At 45.0% G+C, this 22,198-nt stretch overlaps 2 protein-coding genes across 4 annotated transcripts; both read left to right on the top strand.

Moving 5' to 3' along the window:
* Positions 1 to 182: 182 nt before the first annotated feature.
* LOC117044538 (RISC-loading complex subunit tarbp2-like) lies at positions 183 to 5,066 on the top strand. Its single transcript, XM_033145357.1, has 5 exons — positions 183 to 354; positions 1,110 to 1,227; positions 1,828 to 1,968; positions 2,513 to 2,683; positions 4,867 to 5,066. Exons 1-5 carry the CDS (start codon positions 292 to 294, stop codon positions 5,064 to 5,066), a joined length of 693 nt encoding a protein of 230 aa, XP_033001248.1. The 5' UTR covers positions 183 to 291.
* A 2,476-nt stretch (positions 5,067 to 7,542) lies between these two features.
* LOC117043262 (fibrinogen-like protein 1) lies at positions 7,543 to 19,966 on the top strand. 3 transcript variants are annotated; one of them, XM_033142764.1, is made up of 10 exons: positions 7,543 to 7,662; positions 7,998 to 8,125; positions 10,974 to 11,193; positions 11,646 to 11,732; positions 12,953 to 13,163; positions 13,871 to 14,030; positions 15,923 to 16,020; positions 17,086 to 17,174; positions 18,350 to 18,540; positions 19,651 to 19,966. In XM_033142764.1, the coding sequence occupies exons 4-10, from the start codon at positions 11,655 to 11,657 to the stop codon at positions 19,829 to 19,831; spliced, it is 1,008 nt and encodes a 335-aa protein (XP_032998655.1). In that variant the 5' UTR covers positions 7,543 to 7,662; positions 7,998 to 8,125; positions 10,974 to 11,193; positions 11,646 to 11,654; the 3' UTR covers positions 19,832 to 19,966. The 3 variants fall into 3 exon arrangements, with proteins under 3 accessions (XP_032998655.1, XP_032998654.1, XP_032998652.1); XM_033142763.1 differs by lacking the exon at positions 10,974 to 11,193; XM_033142761.1 differs by lacking the exons at positions 7,998 to 8,125; positions 10,974 to 11,193 and having other exon boundaries at positions 7,587 to 7,662.
* The last annotated feature ends 2,232 nt before the right edge of the window (positions 19,967 to 22,198 follow it).

Genomic DNA, 22,198 nt, shown 5'->3' with positions numbered 1-22,198 from the left:
ACCTCGGCACCTCGTGGGGCCGATCTTCCTTTCTTTTCAACACTCGCAATGTATCGCTATATCATGAGGTTTAGGTGGCGATACATCGCAATGTTGAAAAGCTGATATTGCCTAGCTGTAGGCCAGGCTCTCTTTGACGAGGCCCCTTCTCAGCTGGCTCCCTAGAAGGGCTCCTCTGTTCCCCTACCTCTGGCTACTTCATAGCATGGGCAGGGTGTTTGGATTTGGGTCAGCAGAACCACCAGGGAGAACCCTCCACCTTGTGTCCTCTTTTTACCTAGAAGTTCCACAATGGACATGAAGTCGCCAGTATCACCACAGCAGTCGGAGTCCAACCCGGTTGGTGCCCTGCAGGTAGGTCGGTCTCTCGGCTGTGGCTTCCTTCAGCCCCAAGAGCTTACAGGAGGACAGGTATCAGGGATTGAGCTTAGTCAGAAGTTGGTGGATCCACACTTTGCCCTACAGGAGAAGGAGTACCTAAAGTCCTGGTTTTGGAATGCAAGCTGGCATCCCAAAGGGAAAATTTGGTGTCACCATCCAGCACTTTTTCAAAAGTCTCTTTGGTATGGGAGCAGCTTTTGAAGCCATATTAGTTAAGCAAGCTTGGATGTGTGCACGAGTCTTTTTTGCTCATGGAATTTCGGATAGGAACAACATGTATTTGCTGTAGCTCTGGAATGAAATTGGGCACACCCACCTCCAAGTGGATTCCAAACAGAGGTGACAAACAGGATTTTGAGCAGAAGCTTTGACGCTGTAAGCAGAATGCTGCTCCCATTAGCTGCATCATCCAGAACTACTAATATTCTGCAGGTTTGTATCCATCCACCTTTTGGCAAACCACTCTCGGATCCCAACATGACTATATAGCAAGGCTTCAGTACCCTGTCTTGATTTTCCTCCCAGTTACACTTTACAGCCCAAACCTACATATGTGCTTTCTCCAGAAATAAGTACTGCCTACTTATGGAATTGGGCTTACACCCAAACTGCAGTTTTAGATGCCTCTGCTGCAATGGTGGTGTCCTGAACTGCCGTTCCCTCTAGGAATCCAGGCACAGAAAGGAAGAGGTGAGTGCCTTTCTAAAGCTGTCTCTCTCCCTCTCCAGGAGCTGGTGGTGCAGAAGGGTTGGCAGCTCCCTGCATATACTGTCACTCAGGAGTCAGGGCCAGTGCACAGCAAGGAATTCACCATGGCCTGCTGGGTTGAAAGGTTCATTGAAATAGGTATGGCATCAGCGAACTTGAGGCGAGAGTCCCAGTCTGCTCATGCTTTTAAACTGTTTGTGATTTGCAGTGCCCTAGGCGTGATTGGAAGTTTTCTCATAAAGCCAGTGCATCTGACAAGAGGAACACAGGAAATCAGAGGGAAAGCATTGAGCTGCAGACAGAGAGGACTCGGGAGACTCTGATCTTGGCTGTAAGGACCAGGAGTGCACAGCTGAGGTCCCATAGGCCAAGTGTGGCACTCAAGTTAGGCTCCCCGGTTGGCTGCAAAGCTTCTGGGCCAAGGAAAAACAGAACCCCACACCATTTGCAAGTGGACAAGCTGTGCCAGTTATGTAAAAACATGCTCTTTAACAGCTGCTGTTGTGCTTTCTGCGTCAGGCAGGCTGGATGGGCAGCTGCAAGGCAGGATCAATGCACAGGAGCTAAAAAAAACAGCAGCCAGGCTTGATGGGAGAAGCCTGAGGGAATTGGGAAGAGGTGTAGGCTCTTGCAGTCCCCTTGCACCCCAGGCTGCCCCCACCCTTCTCTGCCCTCTCCTCTTTCCATATATTGCAGTCCCCTTCCAGATCACCATTTCACTATTTCTTCTCTCTCCAGGAAGCGGCACCTCCAAAAAAGTGGCCAAGCGCAACGCTGCAGCCAAGATGCTGGTGCGGATTCGTAACGTGCCTCTGGACCTGCGAGAGGGCAGTGAGGCCAAAACGGAGGAAGACCAGCTCTCTATTGTGAGTCTGAGCGGTGGGGAGAGAAGCCAGAGTCGGGCAGCCATAGATGAGCTTATTATGCAGCTTGCTGATGGGGCGTGACAGGCTTTGCAGAAACTGGGAACTTGCTCCAAAGAGGGGAGCAGCCTCTTTGGCAAATTAAGAAAACGGACCTTCTAAAGCGTCCTGTTAAAGACGTCTTAAGGCACGAAGTAGCGATGGCCACCAACTTGGATGGCTTTGTAAGAAAATTAGATAAATTCATGGAGGATAAGGCTCCACCAATGGTTGGTCAATGTGATGATCTCCACCAAATCCCTTGGGAGTCCCACCTTGGGAACCCCAAAAGCTTCTTGAGAGCCACAGTTCCCCCATCCCTGGGTTAGGACGAAGCCGTGGTCACGAGAGTTGCTTGAGGAAACTTGCAGAGGCTGTGGCTGTGGACTCTCGCTTCTTGGTCAGCACCACCTGGGAAGGCAGGGAGGGAGCAGCGTCTTGCTGAGAACAATGGAAGGTGGGCAGCCAGAAGAGACATCCATCCCATGTTCGATCTCTCTCTTCCACTCTTCAGGTTTCAGGAACCAAGGGTCGGGTGTCTGGCTGCACCTGGGACTCTCTGCGCAACTCAGTGGGGGAGAAAATTCTGCACCTCAAAAGCCATCCCCTGGGAGTGCCGAATCCTGGGTTCTGTCGCCTCTTGCAAGAGCTGTCTGAAGAACAGAGCTTTGATATTAGATACCTTGACATTGGTAAATAATGAGGCACAGGGGAGGGGGAGGAAATGCTTTCCTTGAGTGAACCAGTATACAGTAAGCAGCACATAAACGGCACACAGAAATCTACCAAACCATTCCACGTTCCCAATCCTATATTAGTAATCCAAGAATAGAGAGGACAGTGTGAAAAATCTATTAAAGAAGCCACAAACAGAAAACTCATTCAATTTCAGTCTTTAATGTTCCTTTAGGCAGGCTCCTGTAGATATAGACGAAGGTAAGTCCAGTCAGATGAAATATTGAAGATGTTACACACAAATGTTAGACAGGGTGCCGGCGTTTGTCCCCTGTTTCGCCCATGGACAGTTTCTTTCTTGGCTTAAGATGACAGCCCCAATAATTTTCCCTCCCCCAAAGCATCATTCATTTAACCTGACATTTGCTGAGACAATTTTAAATAATCATTGTGCATTTTATGTTATCAAAGAGGGTAATTGAGCCATTGGTGCTTCAGCTTGTCCCAGGTTCCTTTTGTGGGGCAGGTTCCAGCCTCCATTGGGGGTGGCATTGTTTTGCAGGAAGGTTTGATTTCTAGGTGGTTTTACCTGTGCAGTTGCAGGCGATTACAGCTTTTGTTTTAAGTTCAGTTCTGAGGTTTGCTACTGCATTTGCTTTTAGCTTTTTGGTTTACTTTGGAGGTAGTGTGGTGTGGGTACAGTTGTTTGGGCGCCATATGTGAAATCGAAGGCCTAGCAACTGGCTCCTCAGATCTGTGTAAACTAGTTAGCTGAGCCTGAGTTGGTTTTCCTTGTCTGGGTGTTTTGTACCTCAAAGGTTGTCACACTTTACAAAGCAGGCAGAACGACCATGGCTTGCCCCCTAGTTTTGATCCTGGGTACGCCCCTGGTTTGATGTTGTTAACCATGTTGTGCTTCTGTGGCAGGGTGGCAAAGCCCACAGCCCATGGGCCACATAAGCCCACATTGCAAGGTATTTTGTGGCTCCCAGGGACCCCCACCCCCATTTCTTATTTTCTAAAATAACTAAAAATAAGCTGTTATTGTGCCTCTGCCCTTTTGTCTTCCTCGTGGTTATGTGCTGAGAATCCTGCCAAGTCCCTCTCCCCACATTAAAGGGAACCGACAGGTGACTTACATTAATATCTGCTGTAGCATCCTTGCTTGCCCAGCACTGGGTCATTGGGGCCTGACTCCAGCCATATAAGGCCAGTTGCCCTGTGGGAATGAAAAGGGAAATGGGCTGCCACATCCCAATTTATGCCAGCCTGTGAATCAATAGGTCCTTATGTCTCCGTATACCTGCTGTCCCCAGACTTGAGTGTTAGGAAATGTGCACATTTTGCTTTCCTCTTGCTCTGCTGTGCTTCAATCCGAAGATGCCGAATTTGAATTAAATTGAATTCTTCCATTTGAAGAACCAACCTGTTTTAATTTCCATAGAATTGCAGAGTTGGTTGGACCCTAGTCCAACCCTCTGCAGTGCAGAAAACACAGCTAAAGCATCCCTAACAGTTGGCCATCCAACCTCTGATTAGAAACCTTTATGGAAGGAGAGTCCACAACCTCCCGAGCGAGACCGTTCCACCGTCAAATAGCTCTTACTGTCAGAATCCCCCCCCGCCATGTTTAGTTGGAATCTCCTTTCTTGTGCCTTGAATCCATCGGTTTGAGCCCTACCTCAAGAGCAGGAGAAGACAAGCTTGCTCCATCTTCCATGTAACAGCCCTTAAGATATTTGAAGATGGCTATCATATTTCTTCTCAGTCTTTCAGGCTAAACATATCCAGCTCCTTCAACTGTTCTTCATAAGGCTTGGTTTCCAGGCCCTTGACCATATTGGCTGCCCTCCTCTGCTCATGTTCCAGCTTGTCAATATTCTTCTTAAATCATGGCACCCAGAATTGGATACAGTATTCCAGCTGTGGTTAGTCTGACCAAGGCAGAATAGAGTGGGACTATTACTTCCCTTGATCTGGATGCTATACTTCTGTGGATGCAGCCAGGAATAGCACTAGCTTTTTTTGCTGCTGCATCACACTGTTGACTCATGTTAAGCTTGTGGTCCACCAAAACCCCTAGATCCTTTTCACATGTATAAAGTTAGTACCCACCCTGAGCTTTCCAGACAGAGCAGGCTGTACGCAGAGATGTTGTTTTGCTGGCCTGGATGATGGGGTACCTTTTCCCTTCCTGCAGATGAGATGAGTTCAAGCGGCCTGTACCAGTGCCTGGTGGAGCTCTCGACACAGCCAATCGTGGTGTGCCATGGCTCGGCCATGTCCCGCTATGCCACGTATGCAGATGCTGCCTGCAATGCCCTTCAGTGCCTGAAGATCCTGGTAGGGGGCAAGCGTGGCCACACGGAAGACTTGGGCACCTGGGAAGCCCCAAAATAGCTTTCAAGACTCGGAGAGGGGTTTGCTGTACTTTCAGCAGAGACTAGTAGCTCTGAGCACTAAGTGCTGGGGGAGGGAGCTGCTGGGAGGTCCGGGTAGCCACACTTCTGTGGCTCACCTGATGCCAGTCACCTTGTTTTTTTCCTTGTTGTGGAGGGACAAACACTGACCATTTCTGCCATAACTGGGAGTTGCAATAAACCAGATTTTTTGAAATAAGAAAGTGTCTTCTTTTACCCACTGAGCCCACCCTGAGATGAGGGAGCCTGCGGCCCTCCAAATCTTGCAACTCCCATGATCCTTGGTCATTGGCCATGCTAGCTGGGGCTGATGGGAGTTGGAGACCACCAACAACAGGGGAAGGGGGGGTGCTACAGGTTCCCCACAGTTGCTGTCCACAGACACATCTAGAATTGTACACCTGCTGACCACTGCTGCATCAGGCCGAGGTCCTGAGGCAGAATTGAATGGTCCCATTATCCATTCCACTCCTCCCTCCTTGAGTTGAAGTGGTTAAAGATATAGAATTGAGGAGTTGCTAGGGACCCTGATGATCTTCTCATCCAACCGCCTGCAGTGCAGGGAATTGAACCTGCAAACTTGGCGTTATCAGCACCACCCTCTAACCAATGGAGCTATCCTGGCCAGAAGGCAGTTATTTCTGAATACAGGGGATGCTCCCACCGCTGGCATCACCATATGGTTTCCAGAGGCATTTGGGTGGCCGCTCTTAGAAACAAGATACTGGGTGAGATGGAGGCAAGTAATTTGCTAGAGACCAAGGCAAAGGAGAGATGACAGCCCCAATAATGTTCCCTCCCCAAAGCATCATTCATTTAACCTGACATTTGCTGAGACACGCTTCAAATTGCTGCAGGACCATAAGGCGCACCTCATTTTTAGAGGAGGAAACAAGAAAAAAATATTTTTCTGGTTTTCCTCCTCTAAAAGCCCTTTTTTTGTTTTTTGAGGATCAGCTAAAAGTTTTGCAGCATTTTTGCAAAGGGGAAAGCCCTGGCTTTTTTTGAGGATTAGCTAAAAGTTTTGCAGCTGTTTTTGCAAAGGCAAAAGGCCTTTTTTTGAGTATCAGCTAAAGGTTTTGCAGCTTTTTTTGCAAAGGGAAAAGCCCTGGGTTTTTTTTGGTTTTTGAGGGTCAGCTAAAGGTTTTGCAGCTTTTTTACAAAGGGAAAAGCCCTGGTTGTTTTTTTTGGGGGGGGGGAGGATCAGCTAAAGGTTTTGCAGCTTTTTTTGCAAAGGGGGAAAAGCAAAGAGGAAAAGTCCCATTTTTATGGGGTTTAACTCACATTTCTGAAAAAATCTTAAGGAAGGGGAGCCATTTCTACTGTTTCCAGACAGATAATCTAATCAGCCAGTCACATGTCGCTGGGGAAACAAACAACCTCCCTCTGCAGCACATTCAACAAAGGAGGGCGGGGCTGAAAGGGAGCGGGGACTCTTATCTCTCTTCCTATCTCTTGCTGATCAGCTGCTGAGTGGGGTCCTTTCAACACTCCCTTTTCTCTTTGTAAAATAAAAAGCACAATCTGCTTTTGGCCCCTGGGCAATTCAGCTCCAGGGACCACCATTCGCTCCATAAGACGCACAGGTATTTCCCCTTACTTTTTAGGAGGAAAAAAGTGCCTCTTATGGAGCGAAAAATACTATGTACTTACTGCCTGACAGCTTCCTCCTATTTAGCCTCAGTGTTGCCCCTTTTTTAAAACTCAGCAGGCATGACAAAACCAGAATTGGTGGAACCAGGGGCGAAATTAGGCTTTATTTTACCTGGGCCAAAGACCCAGTTTGGCACACACACCCCATGCATATTTGCATAAACACACACACAGGCTGGGAGCCTCAATGGCGCCCCCTTGGAGGCTTCACCTGGGGCAAAAAACCTGGCTAACCCCCCCCCCCCAGCTCCCATAGCTATGGCTCTGCTTGGATCTGTCTGTCATTCTCTCTGAATCCATTTTCCAGGGACAGTCTTGGATTTACAGAAGCTGTCCTGGTTTCTGATTTGATCCCGGAATGTCCCACTTTTCCTTGGGATGTCCCTACTTTCATCGGAGAAAGGCTGGAGGGTATGGAAATATGCTCTTAAGTACTCAATCATTTGTGTTTGTTCCTCCCGCCACACACACAATTTCTCCGATCAGATTTTGGGTGTGCATTATCAGCAATTTTGTGTATTAGCCACGATAAGTCAAATGATATTAGCATTTCCCTATTTGCTTTGAAGCAGTTCTCTCTGTCATTTTCACAGTGAGGGTTCTCTCAAGAAATCTGTTCCTCTGTGCCATATCAGTATTTTAAATTACTTTCCTGTTGACATCATCAAAGAAATAACCTTCCTAATATTTTAACTCAAGGACTCAGAAAATAAGAGTAGTTTGGATTTTTTAAAATACTTTACAGTCAGCAGAGGGAGCTCCAAGTGTTGCTTTGTAGGTCTTTCAAGACATTGGGGGGGGGTAGATTTTTGTGCAGTTACATTTTTAAAGTTGGCTTCTCTACTAAGGCTTAGAAAGCAAAATTGTTGTCATGCAGATCCAGACTCTCGGGTGCTTTGATGCATCCGACTATAACAAATGAGGTAAGTTTATATTTTTCACTTAAAGCCTTCTGCTGCATTTTATATACACAGACACCCCTGCAACAATTCAGTGTTTTAGCTCTTTAATGATTGCATTCTTTTTTTTCCTTGCCAGCTTAAATGTCGTTGTCACTATTAGGAAATCGGGGTGCGAGTTGTCCTAAAACTGCTAGCTCGTTTGCAAAGCTAAGCAGGGTCTGGTCCGGTTTCAGGTTGGATGGGGGACGGTGTGTTGAAGTTCCAGCATTGTAAGGGGTTTGGCTAGATGACCCTCGGGGTCCCTTCCAACTCTACAATTCTCTGATTCCATGATTCAACATGTATCCCTCTTGTAGCTATCCCTGAGGGCTAAACTATACAGTCGACAACAGACCCAGTTCTGGCAGCCTTGATTTCTACTGACCAGAACTAAAGCACTGACAGGTGAGAAGGACGTAATCTGTAGCAGAGAAGCAGAAGACAGGTATTTTACCTTTCCATCATCTGTTAATTCTCCCATTGCGACCCCCTCCCTCCCACAACTTTCTTCCCAGCCAAGGTTTATTGCCTTAAATCTTGTTAAGCTTGTTAAATGTGGCTCCCTCTATTTATTTATTTTAGATGCAAAAACTTTATTGATTAAAACACAATACAACCAATACATTCTCACATTAACATACAATATCATTTTTATCATACATTTCCCATTTTTCCATCCTCACACCCACCACCAAACACCCCTCTGACTTCCCTCCGTCACTCTTTCGACTTCCATTATAAGCTATTTGTTCACTATTTGTACAATCTTAATTTCTATATATTTCTATAATCATCTTTAATTCTTTATATTAATTATTATTTAGAAATTCCTTCATACCTCTTACTCCAAGCATATTAGCACTTCTCTCTTTGAGCAATGTTTCTCCATATACTCCTCATAACATTTCCATTGTTCCTTCAAATTTTGATTTGTTTGGTTTCTTATTGCTGCTGTCAGTTTTGCCATTAACAAATACTCGTTTAACGTGATGTGGCTCCCTCTATTATGGTGCTGCTATTATGAGCCCCTTCAGATGAGTGGGTTCCCCCCCCCCCCGACATATTTTTGGAACATGTCATTGACACTATATTAGTGCTTTAGTGGTTGATTTATACAGAACCAACCATGCACCGTTCTGCTTTATTTGTTGTTCTGTGATGCTTCCCCTGTGTTATCACATTCTTGCTATATAGTGCAACAAAAGCATGTGGGGGGGGGAATATCTATGGTACGAAAAGTTACAGGATTTCTGCAGGAAGCTATGGGAAATGTACCAATGAGGAATGGAGCTGTGTGGCCACCCCAATGGTTTGCAAGCACAAGCAGTATTAAAAGCAGACCATCACAACAAGTCCTCATGAATGCACAACAAAAAGGACATCTGGAGGGGCCAGTGCTTTATTTATTTAGGGCAGGCATAGGCAAACTCAGCCCTCCAGATGTTTTTGGACTACAACTCCCATCATCCCTAGCTAACAGGACCCGTGGTCAGGGATGATGGGAGTTGTAGATAGATAGGTGTACAGGTGAAACTCGAAAAATTAGAATATCGTGGAAAGGTTAATTTATTTCAGTAATTCAACTTAGAAGGTGAAACTAATATATGAGATAGACTCAATATATGAGATAGAACCCCAAATTAACAATTTCAACTTTGGGGTTTTCATCAGCTGTACGCCATAACCATCACAATTATTACAAACAAAGGCTTGACATACCTCGCTTTGCATGTCTTGAGTCTATCTCATATATTAAACTCCAGTAGCTAATGAAAACAATCGCTTACATAAATGGACTTTTCCACAATATTCTAATTTTTCGAGTTCCACCTGTACATGCTTTTTGCCATTGATGTATCTAATTGTGGCCGAAAAACAGCCACGTTGAATACCAAACCTGCTTCGTGTCAAGAGGAGTATTTTTTCCACACTGAACTCGACCTTGATCCTGTAATATTTATTAAAAAAACATTTGTCAGGTGATAAAAGGGGGAAAAACCAGGAATTACTGTCAGGCCTCACCAAAGTCAGGTGCCTGGCAGTCAGATTCCAGGACCTGGAGGAACTGGCTATCAGTCTAAGAGGACCAGAAATGAGTGTGTGGTCCAAAATACCCAAGGCTCAAGATCCAAGGCATAGGAGGTTAACAGTCTCCCCTTTCCAGAGATATGTGGTTCAGAAAGAAGAGCAAGCTCTGAGCCTAAGGCTTTTTAGGCTTTGGTTCCCAGGCATTGACCCTTGAAGTCAGTTGACTGTTGAGATAGGCTGGTACTGCAATATTCTGGTGGTACCCTGGGAACATAAGACCAAGCCTGTGAGACTTCCCAGTGGAACCAGAGTTCAGGTGCCGTTGGCATTAAGGTGTTGGAGTAAGAATACTGGGATCTCTGGTTTGAGATCCTCTGCATGCATCCATCAGAATTACTTAGTCTAGGACTCTGGTTTAAGTCAATCAGGATGCTCCATATCTAAAACATGTGTGATAATTGTCTACAAAGGAAGATTACATGGACACCTTGCGTTATTGCCAAACTCCTCTAATCTCTAAATTACCGGTAAGATATTTTGCCTCAATCCAAATTGGTATGATTTATATCTTGCTTGATTTCCTTTTTATTTTATTTTAATTCGTTGAAAACTACCATCTGACATTTTGTTCTTAAACTCATACCAGATAGCAGGCTGCTCCTTCCATAATTTACTATTCCCAACCTTTTAGACCATTTTTTTTTAGCAGAATGCAGAGAGGAGTGCCCTTTTAACTTCACACTCAGTTCTGAGGTCAGTGAAATTGCTGTTTTTCTGAAGCCTTCCCAATTTTTAACCCCCCAAGCTGATGAGGCATGGGTGTAGCTAGGATTTTTGTTATTTTGCCATAGTTGTTGAGCTGGGGGGGCAGACTTCTGGGTGGGGTGGGGAGAATCTCAGTTAATGTAGTACTTCCAATGCTTTTCACTAATTTTTGTGGATCTTGGGGCAACTGCCAGCCCCCCCCCATGTGACTAGGACTTTTGATTAAAACTTTTTAATGGGGGGGGGGGCGTATTTATTAACCCACGTTCCAGCCAGAAGAATGAGTGTGAATGCTAGAAGTTTTGTCCTAAACTAATAAAAATTAGCCTTTATTATAAAATAGTTGGGAAGGAACTAACAATAGACTGAGGCCTATTCCTAGGAGAGGGAGTGTATTTGGCAGATGCTCAGTCTGGGGCTTCCAGAATCTCAGAGGCCATTTCAAAAAGAACAAAATGTTCTTAGTTTGTTGTGACAACTGTGTTTTTTCTTTACAACAGAAAGAACTTCCTTCACTCTCTCCTTGTTGCCTTCGCTTTCACCTCCGTCCTTGTAGGACCACTTCCCGCTCTACTTTTGCTGTACACCTAAAAATGTAGTGTGCAAAGGACACACACATTTGCAGTCAAGTGTTGAACGGATACTTAGAATTTGCAGCCTAAGTGAAGCAAGTCTAAACAGAAGCAAGTCGTATTGAATTCTATTGGGCTTACGTCCCAGGTAGGGATGCAATGATTTGTCAATTTTGGTTTCTCGGATTTTTTGTTTGTTTGTTTTTTAAATTCTTTTGGCAGTCTTAAATTCAACTCTCCACATTTTGCAGCAGTTTACTTTTTTAAACAAAGAAAAACCCTAATGAAAACCATCTGAATATGTGTCAGTTTTGAACAATATACACTTTTGGCTTAACATACTCATTTTTGCAAGCAATTCCCCATAATATCATGTATTTCTTAAATGTCATTTCCACCAATACTGTACCTCTAATATACCTCTTTTTGTAAACATTGCTTTGAGAATTCCAACACAAAATTTGGGTAAGTGTGCATTTTGAAGGATAGCTGTTTTTCAGTTCGCATGTTGCTTCAGAAAAAAAGTATAATGGCAACAGGGATGGGAGAGACGACACATGATCGTCATAGCATAAAACAAGGTACCATTTATCCCTCCAGCTCTATAAAATGAATGTGATGATGATTCGGTGGCTGCTGCTACTACTACTCCTGAAACCCTTTTGTTCTCCTGCACCTCGGCTTCTGGTATGTATCAGCTGGTTTTTTTTTTTTTTTACTTATTAGAATATTGATATTGCGCCTTCCAGAACAAAACCCCATCGCAAGGCGGCATCCAGAAAAGGACGTACAAAACTTGTCGGATCAACACTTTTTAAAAATCTACAAAGGAGCGGTAAAACATCGTTAAAACACAGCAGCAAACGAAGATAAGATCAAAAGCAAAGCAAATCCTAAATAAACTCTGTGAACTTGCCAATCTTCATGGCAACATTTTACAGCTGCTGGGTTCATATCTTTTTTTCTGGCTAGTTCACCAGCTACAGCCACTCCTGGAGGTGAATAGCCTGGCCACAGTTATCCACACCTCTGTTAACCTCATGACTGCAGTACTGCGATGCTATCTATGCAGGGATACCCTTGAAAACAGTGCAGAAGCTGCAGGTGTGCAAAATACAGCTGCCAGGCTTTTAATTTTGGCAGTAAGGCAGGATTGTATATGGCAGATCCTTAGAGAGCTGCGCTGGCTGCCTGTTTGTCACCAGGCCCAATTCAAGGTGTTGCTACTGGTATAAACCCAGCACCCTGGACCCTATGTTGTGCAGTGAAATTTGGACTGCAAACTTTCTCCCTTTAAGGAGGACAATCCTGAGAAATTCCCCCCACACAGACACACACCCCTGAGAAATATACAGGGAAAACTATAGAACACAACAACCAGGGGCGGATTTAGGTTTGATGAGGCCCTAAGCTACTGAAGGTAATGGGGCCCTTTATATGTCCAGCTGTCCTTTGTCAACAACAAATTGTCGCTGTTTTTTGTGTTGAATATATGCTATATGGTAATTTTTGGACCTAATAGGTATCTAAAGCCGTTTGCGCATGTTGCCGTGCAACCAGTCCATGCAGAATGTAGGCACCCCATATACAGAAATGAGCAAACCAGTGATATTTTAGGGAGCAGGCTAGCAGGCGGGGCCCATTACTTACATCACAGGAGCCTACACAACACAAAACACTGTTGCTCTATGTTGGTTTTATTTGTTTTGTTTTTTATCTTATATTTTGGAAATATACATCGCTTTTTTCCCTTTAATTTTTTTTGGGGGGGGCCCAAGAGAGTGGGACCCTAAGCTATAACTTGTTTAGCTTATACGTAAATCTGGCACTGACAACAACCAGTACCTTCCAACTCACTCTGACTGCAGTTGCGTAAAAGGGAATGGCAATTTCCTTCTCACTTTCAGGAAAGGGATGACTGCCTGGTAGAAAACAGCAAACTACAGCAGAAGCTAAAAACACTCCAAGATTTATCCCAGCTATATGCACTGCAGCTGAAAGACCTTCAGGGGAACAACTACCACAGACAAAAGAGCAAGGTTTTCTCTGCCATGAGGACCACACAGCTGGACATGCTTTTGCCCTCAAGGAGTGGAAGTCTCTTAGTCTATAACCAAGGTAGATTAAATTTGTGGCGAGGTCTTGAAAGGTTTGAGTGTTGTTTTTTTAATCTTTGAGATAAGCATGCTCTTTACGGCCAGTCCCCAGGGCCGTCTCACCCATTTACTCTGGTGGCGCGGTGCACCAGGGCGCAATGGCCTGGAGGGCACCTCTGCCCTCCAGCCCCACTGGCAGTGCCCGCCAGCAGCGCCCGCCGGATGCCCGGCGGAGCGCGAGCTGGCCAGCTACGCCGTACCCTCCGACTGCCTGGCGGAGCGCGAGCTGCCCAGCTGCGCCGCACCCTCCGGTTACCCGGTGGAGCGCGGGAGCACGAGCCGCCCGTGCCGCGCCCTTTGGCTGCCCGGCGGATCGCGGGAGTGCGAGCTGCCTCGCTGCGCCGCGCCATCCGGCTGCCCGGCTGAGCGCGGGAGCGCAAGCCGCCTGTCCTCGCCTCCCATCCCGGAAGCACTGGAAGGGCGCGCAGAGCCCCGCTCCGCTCCAGCGCCACGCCCCTCATCCCCCGCTCGCCCACCCCCCTCCTGAGGGGCGGCAAGCGCGGGAGGGAGGCAGCGGAGAGGCGGCACGTCGGGGGCGCCGGAGGGATCACTGCACCACGGCGGCCGATCTCCTTAAGACGGCCCTGCCAGTCCCCTTCTTGTGTTTGCGTGTTTTCAATCCTAAATTTGTTGTCATCCTACCTCTCCATCTTGCATTGTTTTGCTTAGATTGCGCAATGGTATTTAACAGCGGAAAGACGGAGAGTGGATACTACCGAATTAGGCCTAGAGCAGACAGAGAACCTTTCCTTGCCTTCTGTGACATGTCAGACGGAGGAGGGTGGACTGTGATCCAACGGCGCAGAAACGGAAAAGAGAATTTCTACAGGTACATTGCTGAGTGCAGTTATCAGCACTCATAATGGTTTCCTTTTTTAATAATTTTTATTAAATTTTCTGTTTTACAATTTAAAATACTCATTTAAACATCCTTAAAATAGCAATGGCTTCCCTTCTTCTCTTTCCATGGTACATTTTGCATATCATAAATCCCTGCATATTTTACAAAAACTAAACCATTCAGTATTCCGTTATTGCATCCATCAAAACTTATTTACACGGTTGAATTTATCTTAAAGCTGCCAATGTTTTCAGGTGCACACAGTTTCCCCCCATATATTCCAATCTATGTTCTTCTTGTTCTCTTATTTTATGTTAAGTCTGCAAGCTGGGCGTATTCTGTCAACTTAAGTTGCCATTATTCTTCGGTTGGGACCTCGCTCCTTTTCCATTTTGGGGCTAACAAAACATGGGCATAAACAAATAACATTTTTTTACACCTGGGAATTTCAGTCTGAATTATCCCCAACAAAAAGGACCCCCCTTTTTAAAGTACTTTTAAACATTTTTTTCAATTCATTATGGATTACAGTATATTCTGGCGTATAAGACTACTTTTTAATCCAGGAAAATCTTCTCAAAAGTCGGGGATCGTCTTATACGCCGGGTGGAAAAATCTGTGGTCGAGTATATCTCAAACTCTATACAGTGGTGCCCCGCTAGACGAATGCCTCGCTAGACGAAGGCATTCGTCTAGCGGAAGGCTGCCCCGCTAGACGAAAAAGTCTATGGGGCTGCCTCGCAAGACAAAAAATTTTCGTCTTTTTTTTCGTTTTGCGGAGCGTGGCTGTCATTGCCGCTCTGCAAGACAAAAAACCTGCTAGACGAAAATTTTCGCAGAACGAATCATTTCCGTCTAGCGCGGCACCACTGTATTTTAACTGGAAAAGTTGGGGGTCGTCTTATACGCCCAGTCGTCTTATACGCCGGAATATACAGTATTTCCCAGTACTCTTTTACCCTTTTACAAGTCCACCACATGTGAAAGAATGTTCCCTCCACCTCTTTGCATCTCCAGGACTTATCTGTCACGTAACGGTTTCCTTATTGCTGAGAACAGGGGAGACCATGACCTACCAATTAGGATGGTGCGCCTTGTTATGTCATACAGGCAGTGCTTTTTTTCAGGTGGTACTCAAGGGGATATACAATATCGGCACCTGTCAGGGAACTGTCCCCGGCACAGCGCAAGGTGGTGGAAGGGCTCTCGGGATGTTACAGAGAGCCCCGACCCCACCTGACCAGCAGCACCTCTTCTGGCAGCGAAGGGAGCAGCAAGGCTTCCAGCTGGGAGGGGTATGCGTCTCAGGGAATGGAGGGTAGAGGCTCTGAGGATGCTGGAGAGACCCTGCACTCCCCTAGCCCAAGGGGCGAGGAAGGAGACACGCAGCTTCCGTCGCCCCAAAGGCGTAGAGGGGTGAAACGAAAGGATGGGAGGCGTGGTTTTCGTATACCGAAGCTCTTTTGTTGGGGTCAGAACCGGAAGGGGCCATTCCTGGATTCTGCCGACGTTTGATACAGACATGGACTTGTTAGCTCTGCACTGTACATAGTATGCACAATAAAACTACTAAAGGAAAGGTCGGAGTTTTGCCTGGTTACTCATGAGCAACTAACTGAGGACCTTACAGCACCTCTCTTTTTGTTGTTAAAAAGTGTGGCACTCACTGTAACAACTTCATGCTGAGTACCAGCACCTATTTTTCTAGAAAAAAAGCACTGCGTACAGGTATGTGCAAATGTTTTGAGTTCAACCATAGTCCATTTGTTGCCTCTTAATGCCTTGTAACGCTTTGGAAAAGCACATTAGATAGCCAACCTGGCACCCTCCAGATACAGTCGAATGGCCAACCTTGACATGTGTGTTTCTCCTCCTTGCAGAAATTGGGATGATTACAAAGAAGGGTTTGGACAGTTCCAGAGCAAGGGTGATGAGTATTGGCTGGGTAATGATAAAATACATGATCTACTACTTGAAGGTAAGGATCCTCGCTCTGTCTAGATGCATCTTTATGAAGTAATTTTAACCCTAATAAGCTAACTTCCTCTGTCAGCCAATGAAGAGAGGAAGGTCTTCCAATCTCTTCACTGCTTTCTTCCATCTCGATAGAGCCCAAAAGATTGCATTTGAGCTAAATTACATGTGATGCTAGAGGTACATTTAGTGTCTCTTGTTGGCTTTAAACAAAGCAAACAAAAGTTTTAGTGCAGCCATGTGGGCTCCAATTGTATTTTGAACCATGGGATGGGGCAAGAGGGGTTCTTAATGCCTTCTTTATTGCTAGACAAGAGGACACAGCCCTTGTGAAACCAGGGATGTTCCTGGAGGAGCAGATCTATCAGGTTACACCAGCTCCTTATCTCGTGGAAATTCACTATGTGGAATACCGTAGTCTCCTCACAGCGGCTAGATTAAATGTCCTCGAATCTGCGGTATTGTGGGGAAGGTATAGGGGAGTCCCATACACCCAGAGAACTTGTCATTGTGCCCTGGGAGATGTAGAGCCCACTGAACACATTCTCTTGAGCTGCCCTTTCTATACAGATTCCAGGCAAAATCTTATAGCCCCACTCTTATCTCAACTGAGCTCTCTATCCAGAGAAAGACAGGTTTTATATTTGTTGAATAATGTTACGGGAAAAACAGCTTCCTTGGTGGCCAAATTTCTTTTTCTAGCTCTTAAGCGTCGTAAGACTAAAATTGATTGCATTGACATGGGTTTATCTGTATAGCTTCATGTTAGTGTTGGCTATGTTTTATTCTAAAGTTCCTCTAGATGTTTTGGATGTTTTAATTTTGTATTTTTTTCTGATTGCCAGTCGAATAAAGGATGATGATGATGATGATGAATGCCTTCTCCTTGGACTGTTTTCCTGATTACGGTGCACCCAACACACATACACTGTTTTTCTCTCTGCATATAATTTGGTTACAGTGATGTGACATGCACATAGTCTGAAGGCACCAATAAATCCTTGCATTTCATTCGCAATACTGTGTTTTGGACCCAAGGGAGTTCATCATGACACTGTTTATGTTGCAGGAGAAAACTCATTGAAAATTGACCTGATGGACTGGAATGGGGAGAGACGATATGCAATTTATGATAATTTCCAGATCAAGAATGAGAGTGTGAGTCATAAAATACGTTTATCATGTGGACAGTAAGCCCGCAACTTATGTGGGGTTTACAATCTAGGGATCAAACCTAAAGCCAAAATTGCATATAGTCAAAACACATTGGGTTCAATGGCTGGTGGGATTGCCAGTCTTTTTCCCCAGTATGCCTGGCCCCTTTCCGCCCCATTTTAAAATTTATTTTATTTGTGAAGTGTGTAGAGCTAAATGCTCACAAGTTAAATGCACGTAAGTTGCAGGCGAGCAGGATAGAAGCTGGGGGAGAATATTCATATTTAAGTTAAAGATCTCATGTATTTAAGTACCAGGAGATTTTAAGACAGCATCACTAAATTTTGGCTGCAAATTAGGGAGCTTGTACATATATGAAAACTAAAAACAAGTGTCTTATTTATTAAGTCAACATCTATCATGTTCCCCCACCCCCCGCCATCCATCTATTGCATGTATTTACAAGTCTCCTGTTACCAGTCAACAAACATGATATCCAGCAACCACAGATCAACACAATCTGTGCACAACTGGGAAAAAGGAAATGCTGTGTGTGCAGACCACGTAACACAAGAAAATTAATCCAGCCACATGTGATATGCATTATATCATGAAGGCATTAACTGTGTAAAAGCTGTGCAGAACACATTTGCCCATTTTAGAGATGGGAACATTAAAAGTTTTATCGTTCCTGGCTGCTACTTGGATCTCTTCCCCACCCACCCCCAAAATCCCACAACAAACCATGTAACCTTTTGATCTTTCATTTTGCACCCTTACCAAATTGCCTTTTCTAGCCAGAAATTCTTTTTTTCCCCATTTGCCTCCCGTTTTTATTATATATATTTTATTTTAATCTTGTTCTGCAGAATGGAAAGCATACAGTAAAAAATTGAAAATATAAGACTGCAGTTAATTTGACCTATATGTAACTGGTACAACACTTAAGAAATTAGAGGTGTAAAAAGGATTGTTATTTTTTTAAGAAAAGTTGGAGAGATTATAACGCAGCCTCCTGTTTTTCTCTGACTCCCAGATGGAGGGGCCAAACAACAGATAGGTTCTTTGAGACTTTCATGATGAAAAAAAGATGAACAATTCTGCTGACTCGCAATTTGGGTTAACTGGCTACCTATACCTGACACCTAGTAACATTTGTTTCTGCGGCTTTCCTACAGAACAATTACCAGATGGGCTTCGGCACCTTTTCTGGGACTGCTGGGGATGCTTTGTCTGGAGGGAGCAACTTTGAGACCCAGTGGTCTGCGTCGCTCAATGGGATGCCATTCTCTGCTCCTGACAGGGACAATGACCGGTTCTTAACAGGGAGCTGTGCAGAAGAGAACAAATGTGGCTGGTGGTTTAACAGGTGAGCTGAGGGATGACTTAACCAGCCCTCTGAAAACCAAACAAAGACCTGCCACATCTAAGGAGTTCTTCCTCCCTTTGGAAGGACTTGTGAATCTGCTCTGGATCTCCTCGGTCTGTCAGAGTCAGAGATAAATATGTGTATTACTAATTCTGGCAAGCCAGTACCGAGTTATACCAGGGGAGACATCTCAGGTTCAAATCCCTAACTCAGCTATGAAATCAGCTAACCTACCTCACAGGGTTGTTTGTGAGGGTGTAATAGGTGGGGAACAGGGACCCAGGTGGCGCTGTGGGTTAAACCACAGAGTCTAGGGCTTGCTGATCAGAAGGTTGGCGGTTGGAATCCCTGCCACGGGGTGAGCTCCCGTTGCTCGGTCCCAGCTCCTGCCCACCTAGCAGTTTGAAAGCACGTCAAAGTGCAAGTGGATAAATAGGGACTGCTCCAGCGGGAAGGTAAATGGTGTTTCCGTGCGCTGCTCTGGTTTCGGTGTTCTGTTGCACCAGAAGCGGCTTTGTCATGCTGGCCACATGACCCAGAAGCTGTCTGCGTACAAACGCCGGCTCCCTCGGCCTATAGAGCGAGATGAGCGCCGCAACCCCAGAGTCAGACACGACTGGACCTGATGGTCAGGGGTACCTTTACCTTTAATAGGTGGGGAAGACCCATGTATGCCAACTTGAGCTTCTAGGATAAAAGGCAGGAGGCCAAAATAATGAATAAATCCACACAAACCTTTATGGATGTCAACATCTTAAGAAAAAAACGACTGCTACACGTAATGATCAAAATAAATGGGAAGAGCATTTGGTCAAGAAAATGCAAGCAGAGCCAGCACAAATATAAGACCAAAGCACATTTTATATAGTTCTTACAACGGGAGGAAATGGTGGGTTTTACATAAGAGGACAAGTTGAGTGGGGACTTCTAACATGTCAACAAACTATTTAAAGTACATCATAAATTTAATTGGGTCTTAGCTTAGAAAAGCAGAAGGTATTGTCTCAATTGCAGATTTCCATAATAAAGTTATTAGCTTTATGCATTAGGGCTGTTTTCTTGCACTTGATTAACAACCTCTCCTCCCCCCCCCCCTTCCACTTCCACAAGATGCCATGCAGCAAATCTCAACGGGCAATATCACAAAAATGGGAAATACTCTGGCCCCTTGGACAACGGAGTGGTTTGGTCAACATGGCGTGGGCTGTGGTATTCCCTGAAACACACAGCCATGAAAATCAGGCCTACGTCCTTTGTGGATGGAGAGAGTGGAGATGGAGAAGCCAACTAACACGCCCCAACTATGCATCTGAGGAAAAGAAAAATATGACGGATTTGAGGGGTTTATATATACTGTCTTCAGCCTAAGTCATCTTATTCACAACAATGGGGCAGGGGGCCTTCTTGGTAGTGACACCTTCCCTGTCGAACACCTTCCCTTCAGATGTCAATGAAATAAACAACTATCTGACTTTTAGAAGACATCTGAAGGCAGCCCTGTTTAGGGAAGCTTTTAATGTTTGATGTTTTATCATGTTTTTACTATTTTGCTGGGAGCTTGCCCAGAGTGGCTGGGGAAACCCGGCTAGATGGGTGGGATATAAATAATAAAATTATTGTTGCTCTTGTTGTTGTTATAACAAGTGACAAGAGCTGGAACTGGGCCACTTCTGCTGTTCTTCCAGCAAATAAGCCATGCTCAAAAGATGTGGTTTTCATGTTACAGTTCCCCACATTTAGAACTAAATACAGACTGAGGTGGATTGCCGAGAGATGGGAGGTATGGGTCAATCTGGCCTAGGAAGGAAGGAAGGCTTCACTCCAGGAAAAAGGAGCCTCCTCACCTTGTTTTGAAAAGACTGGCAAGCAGGTGAGATGTCTAGGTATGGAGCCTGTTAGGGAAAACAACTGGATTCTGCAAGCTCTTTCTTTTACTTTCCGTATTCATGTTTTTTTTACTCTGTAACCCAAAACTTTTGCAATATTCTGATTTACTGCAAAGAATGAATCATTTTGTGATACAAAACAGAAAAGGGGGTGGGGGAGGGGTAAAAGTTCAAGCAGTTAAGGGAGAGTGTCTCTGTAAATCAAACTTGCAAGAATGTGATTAAGTCGATTTTTTGTTCGCTGTATGAAGCCCACCAGAACATTTCCAGTGAATGGGAGAAGCTGCAGTTTTGTTATAATGGTAGAACCTTGTTCTTGTGTTGGCAGTAACGAGGCATAGCCTAGCCTGCTATCCTTCTCTGATTATAGGATGCACATCCTGTTCATCTATATTGTATCTGAGCCCACCTCTTAATTTGCCTTTTGTCTCAGATTTATTTCTCAAGGCGAAAGGGGGGGGGAGTGGTGTGCCTTGACTGACGCCTAATAAAGCAGAAGACTTCCTATACTATACATTTTCACATATCCTTTTTTCTTAATTGAGTAAATGAAAACGTGCTTTTACAATTCTAATAAAAGCCTATGAGGCCACTGAGGGCTGAGTAGTCTTGGGGCTAGCTGTCTCGGGCTTCTGCTAAAATGCAGTGAGAACAATTCCCAGTAAATGTGGAAGTGATTAACTGCTTTGCAGAATTTTTTGGGATGAAATGAAGGTGGAAAGATGTCACTACAACAAAAGACAGCCTATCGCATACGATGCAACAAAAATAAAACGCTGCTTTATTTTCATCCTTCTCTAAAATTTGCATTAAAACCTTTTTGTTTCCATGTGTATTGTTAGGGCTCTCAGAAGGGAGAAACTTATAAGACAGTCTTACAACACAATGTGCAAAAGAAAGCCCAAATTGTAAACCAGGTAGAACTGATTGAGCGGTAGCTTCTTTGGGTATGGAAACAATTCACCTCCTTCTGAGTTCCATGTTTTTAAAGGCCATTATTCCCTGAAGCAAAATATCACTTTGTTATACAACGTGCACCTGCAAGATCTGAAAGGCCATCAGACAGGTATAGCTGCCATGACACCGTGGTTTGTGTGGACCAGCTCTCGCTGACCTTGTGCTCTCCAGAAGTTTTGTAGTAACAGGAACTTAGGTAGGATGAGGGATGATATTTGTTGTTGTTTAGTCATGTCCAACTCTTCATGTCCCCATGGACCAGAGCACACCAGGCACTCCTGTCTTCCACTGCCTCCCGCAGTTTGGTCAGACTCATGTTGGTAGCTTTGAGAACACTCCAACCATCACGTCCTCTGTCGTCTCCTTCTCCTTGTGCCCTCAATCTTTCCCAACATCAGGGTATTTTCCAGGGAGTCTTCTCTTCTCATGAGATGGCCAAGGTATTGGAGCCTCAGCTTCAGGATCTGTCCTTCCAGTGAGCACTCAGGGCTGATTTGCTTCAGAATGGATAGGTTTGATCTTCTTGCAGTCCATGGGACTCTCAAGAGTCTCCTCAAGCACCATAATTCAAAAGCATGAATTCTTCGGTGATCAGCCTTCTTTATGGTCCAGCTCTCACTTCCATACATCACTACGGGGAAAACCACAGCTTTAACTATACGGACCTTTGTCGGCAAGGTGATGTCTCTGCTTTTTAAGATGGGATGATATAGGCAATGCTAAACTAGATGAATCTATGGTCTGACTGGCAGCTTCCTGAAGAGATTCAAGTCTCATCTGATGGGCTTCAGAATACTATGATACAGGCATGTCAC

The sequence above is a fragment of the Lacerta agilis genome, chromosome 3 (genome assembly GCF_009819535.1).
Source record: "Lacerta agilis isolate rLacAgi1 chromosome 3, rLacAgi1.pri, whole genome shotgun sequence".
NCBI classification, from domain to species: domain Eukaryota; kingdom Metazoa; phylum Chordata; class Lepidosauria; order Squamata; family Lacertidae; genus Lacerta; species Lacerta agilis.
Note: the sequence above shows the minus strand (reverse complement) of the source record. Positions and strands in the feature narration are given on the sequence as shown.

Coding starts and splice junctions, on each gene's coding strand:
- LOC117044538 (XM_033145357.1), top strand. CDS start 292: ATGGACATGAAGTCGCCAGTATCACCACAGCAGTCGGAGTCCAACCCG. Junction 355..1,109: donor ACCCGGTTGGTGCCCTGCAG/GTAGGTCGGTCT, acceptor CTCCCTCTCCAG/GAGCTGGTGGTGCAGAAGGG. Junction 1,969..2,512: donor CTCTATTGTGAGTCTGAGCG/GTGGGGAGAGAA, acceptor TTCAGGTTTCAG/GAACCAAGGGTCGGGTGTCT.
- LOC117043262 (XM_033142761.1), top strand. CDS start 7,639: ATGCATCCGACTATAACAAATGAG. Junction 16,021..17,085: donor ACATGATCTACTACTTGAAG/GTAAGGATCCTC, acceptor TTTATGTTGCAG/GAGAAAACTCATTGAAAATT. Junction 18,541..19,650: donor TGTGGCTGGTGGTTTAACAG/GTGAGCTGAGGG, acceptor CACTTCCACAAG/ATGCCATGCAGCAAATCTCA.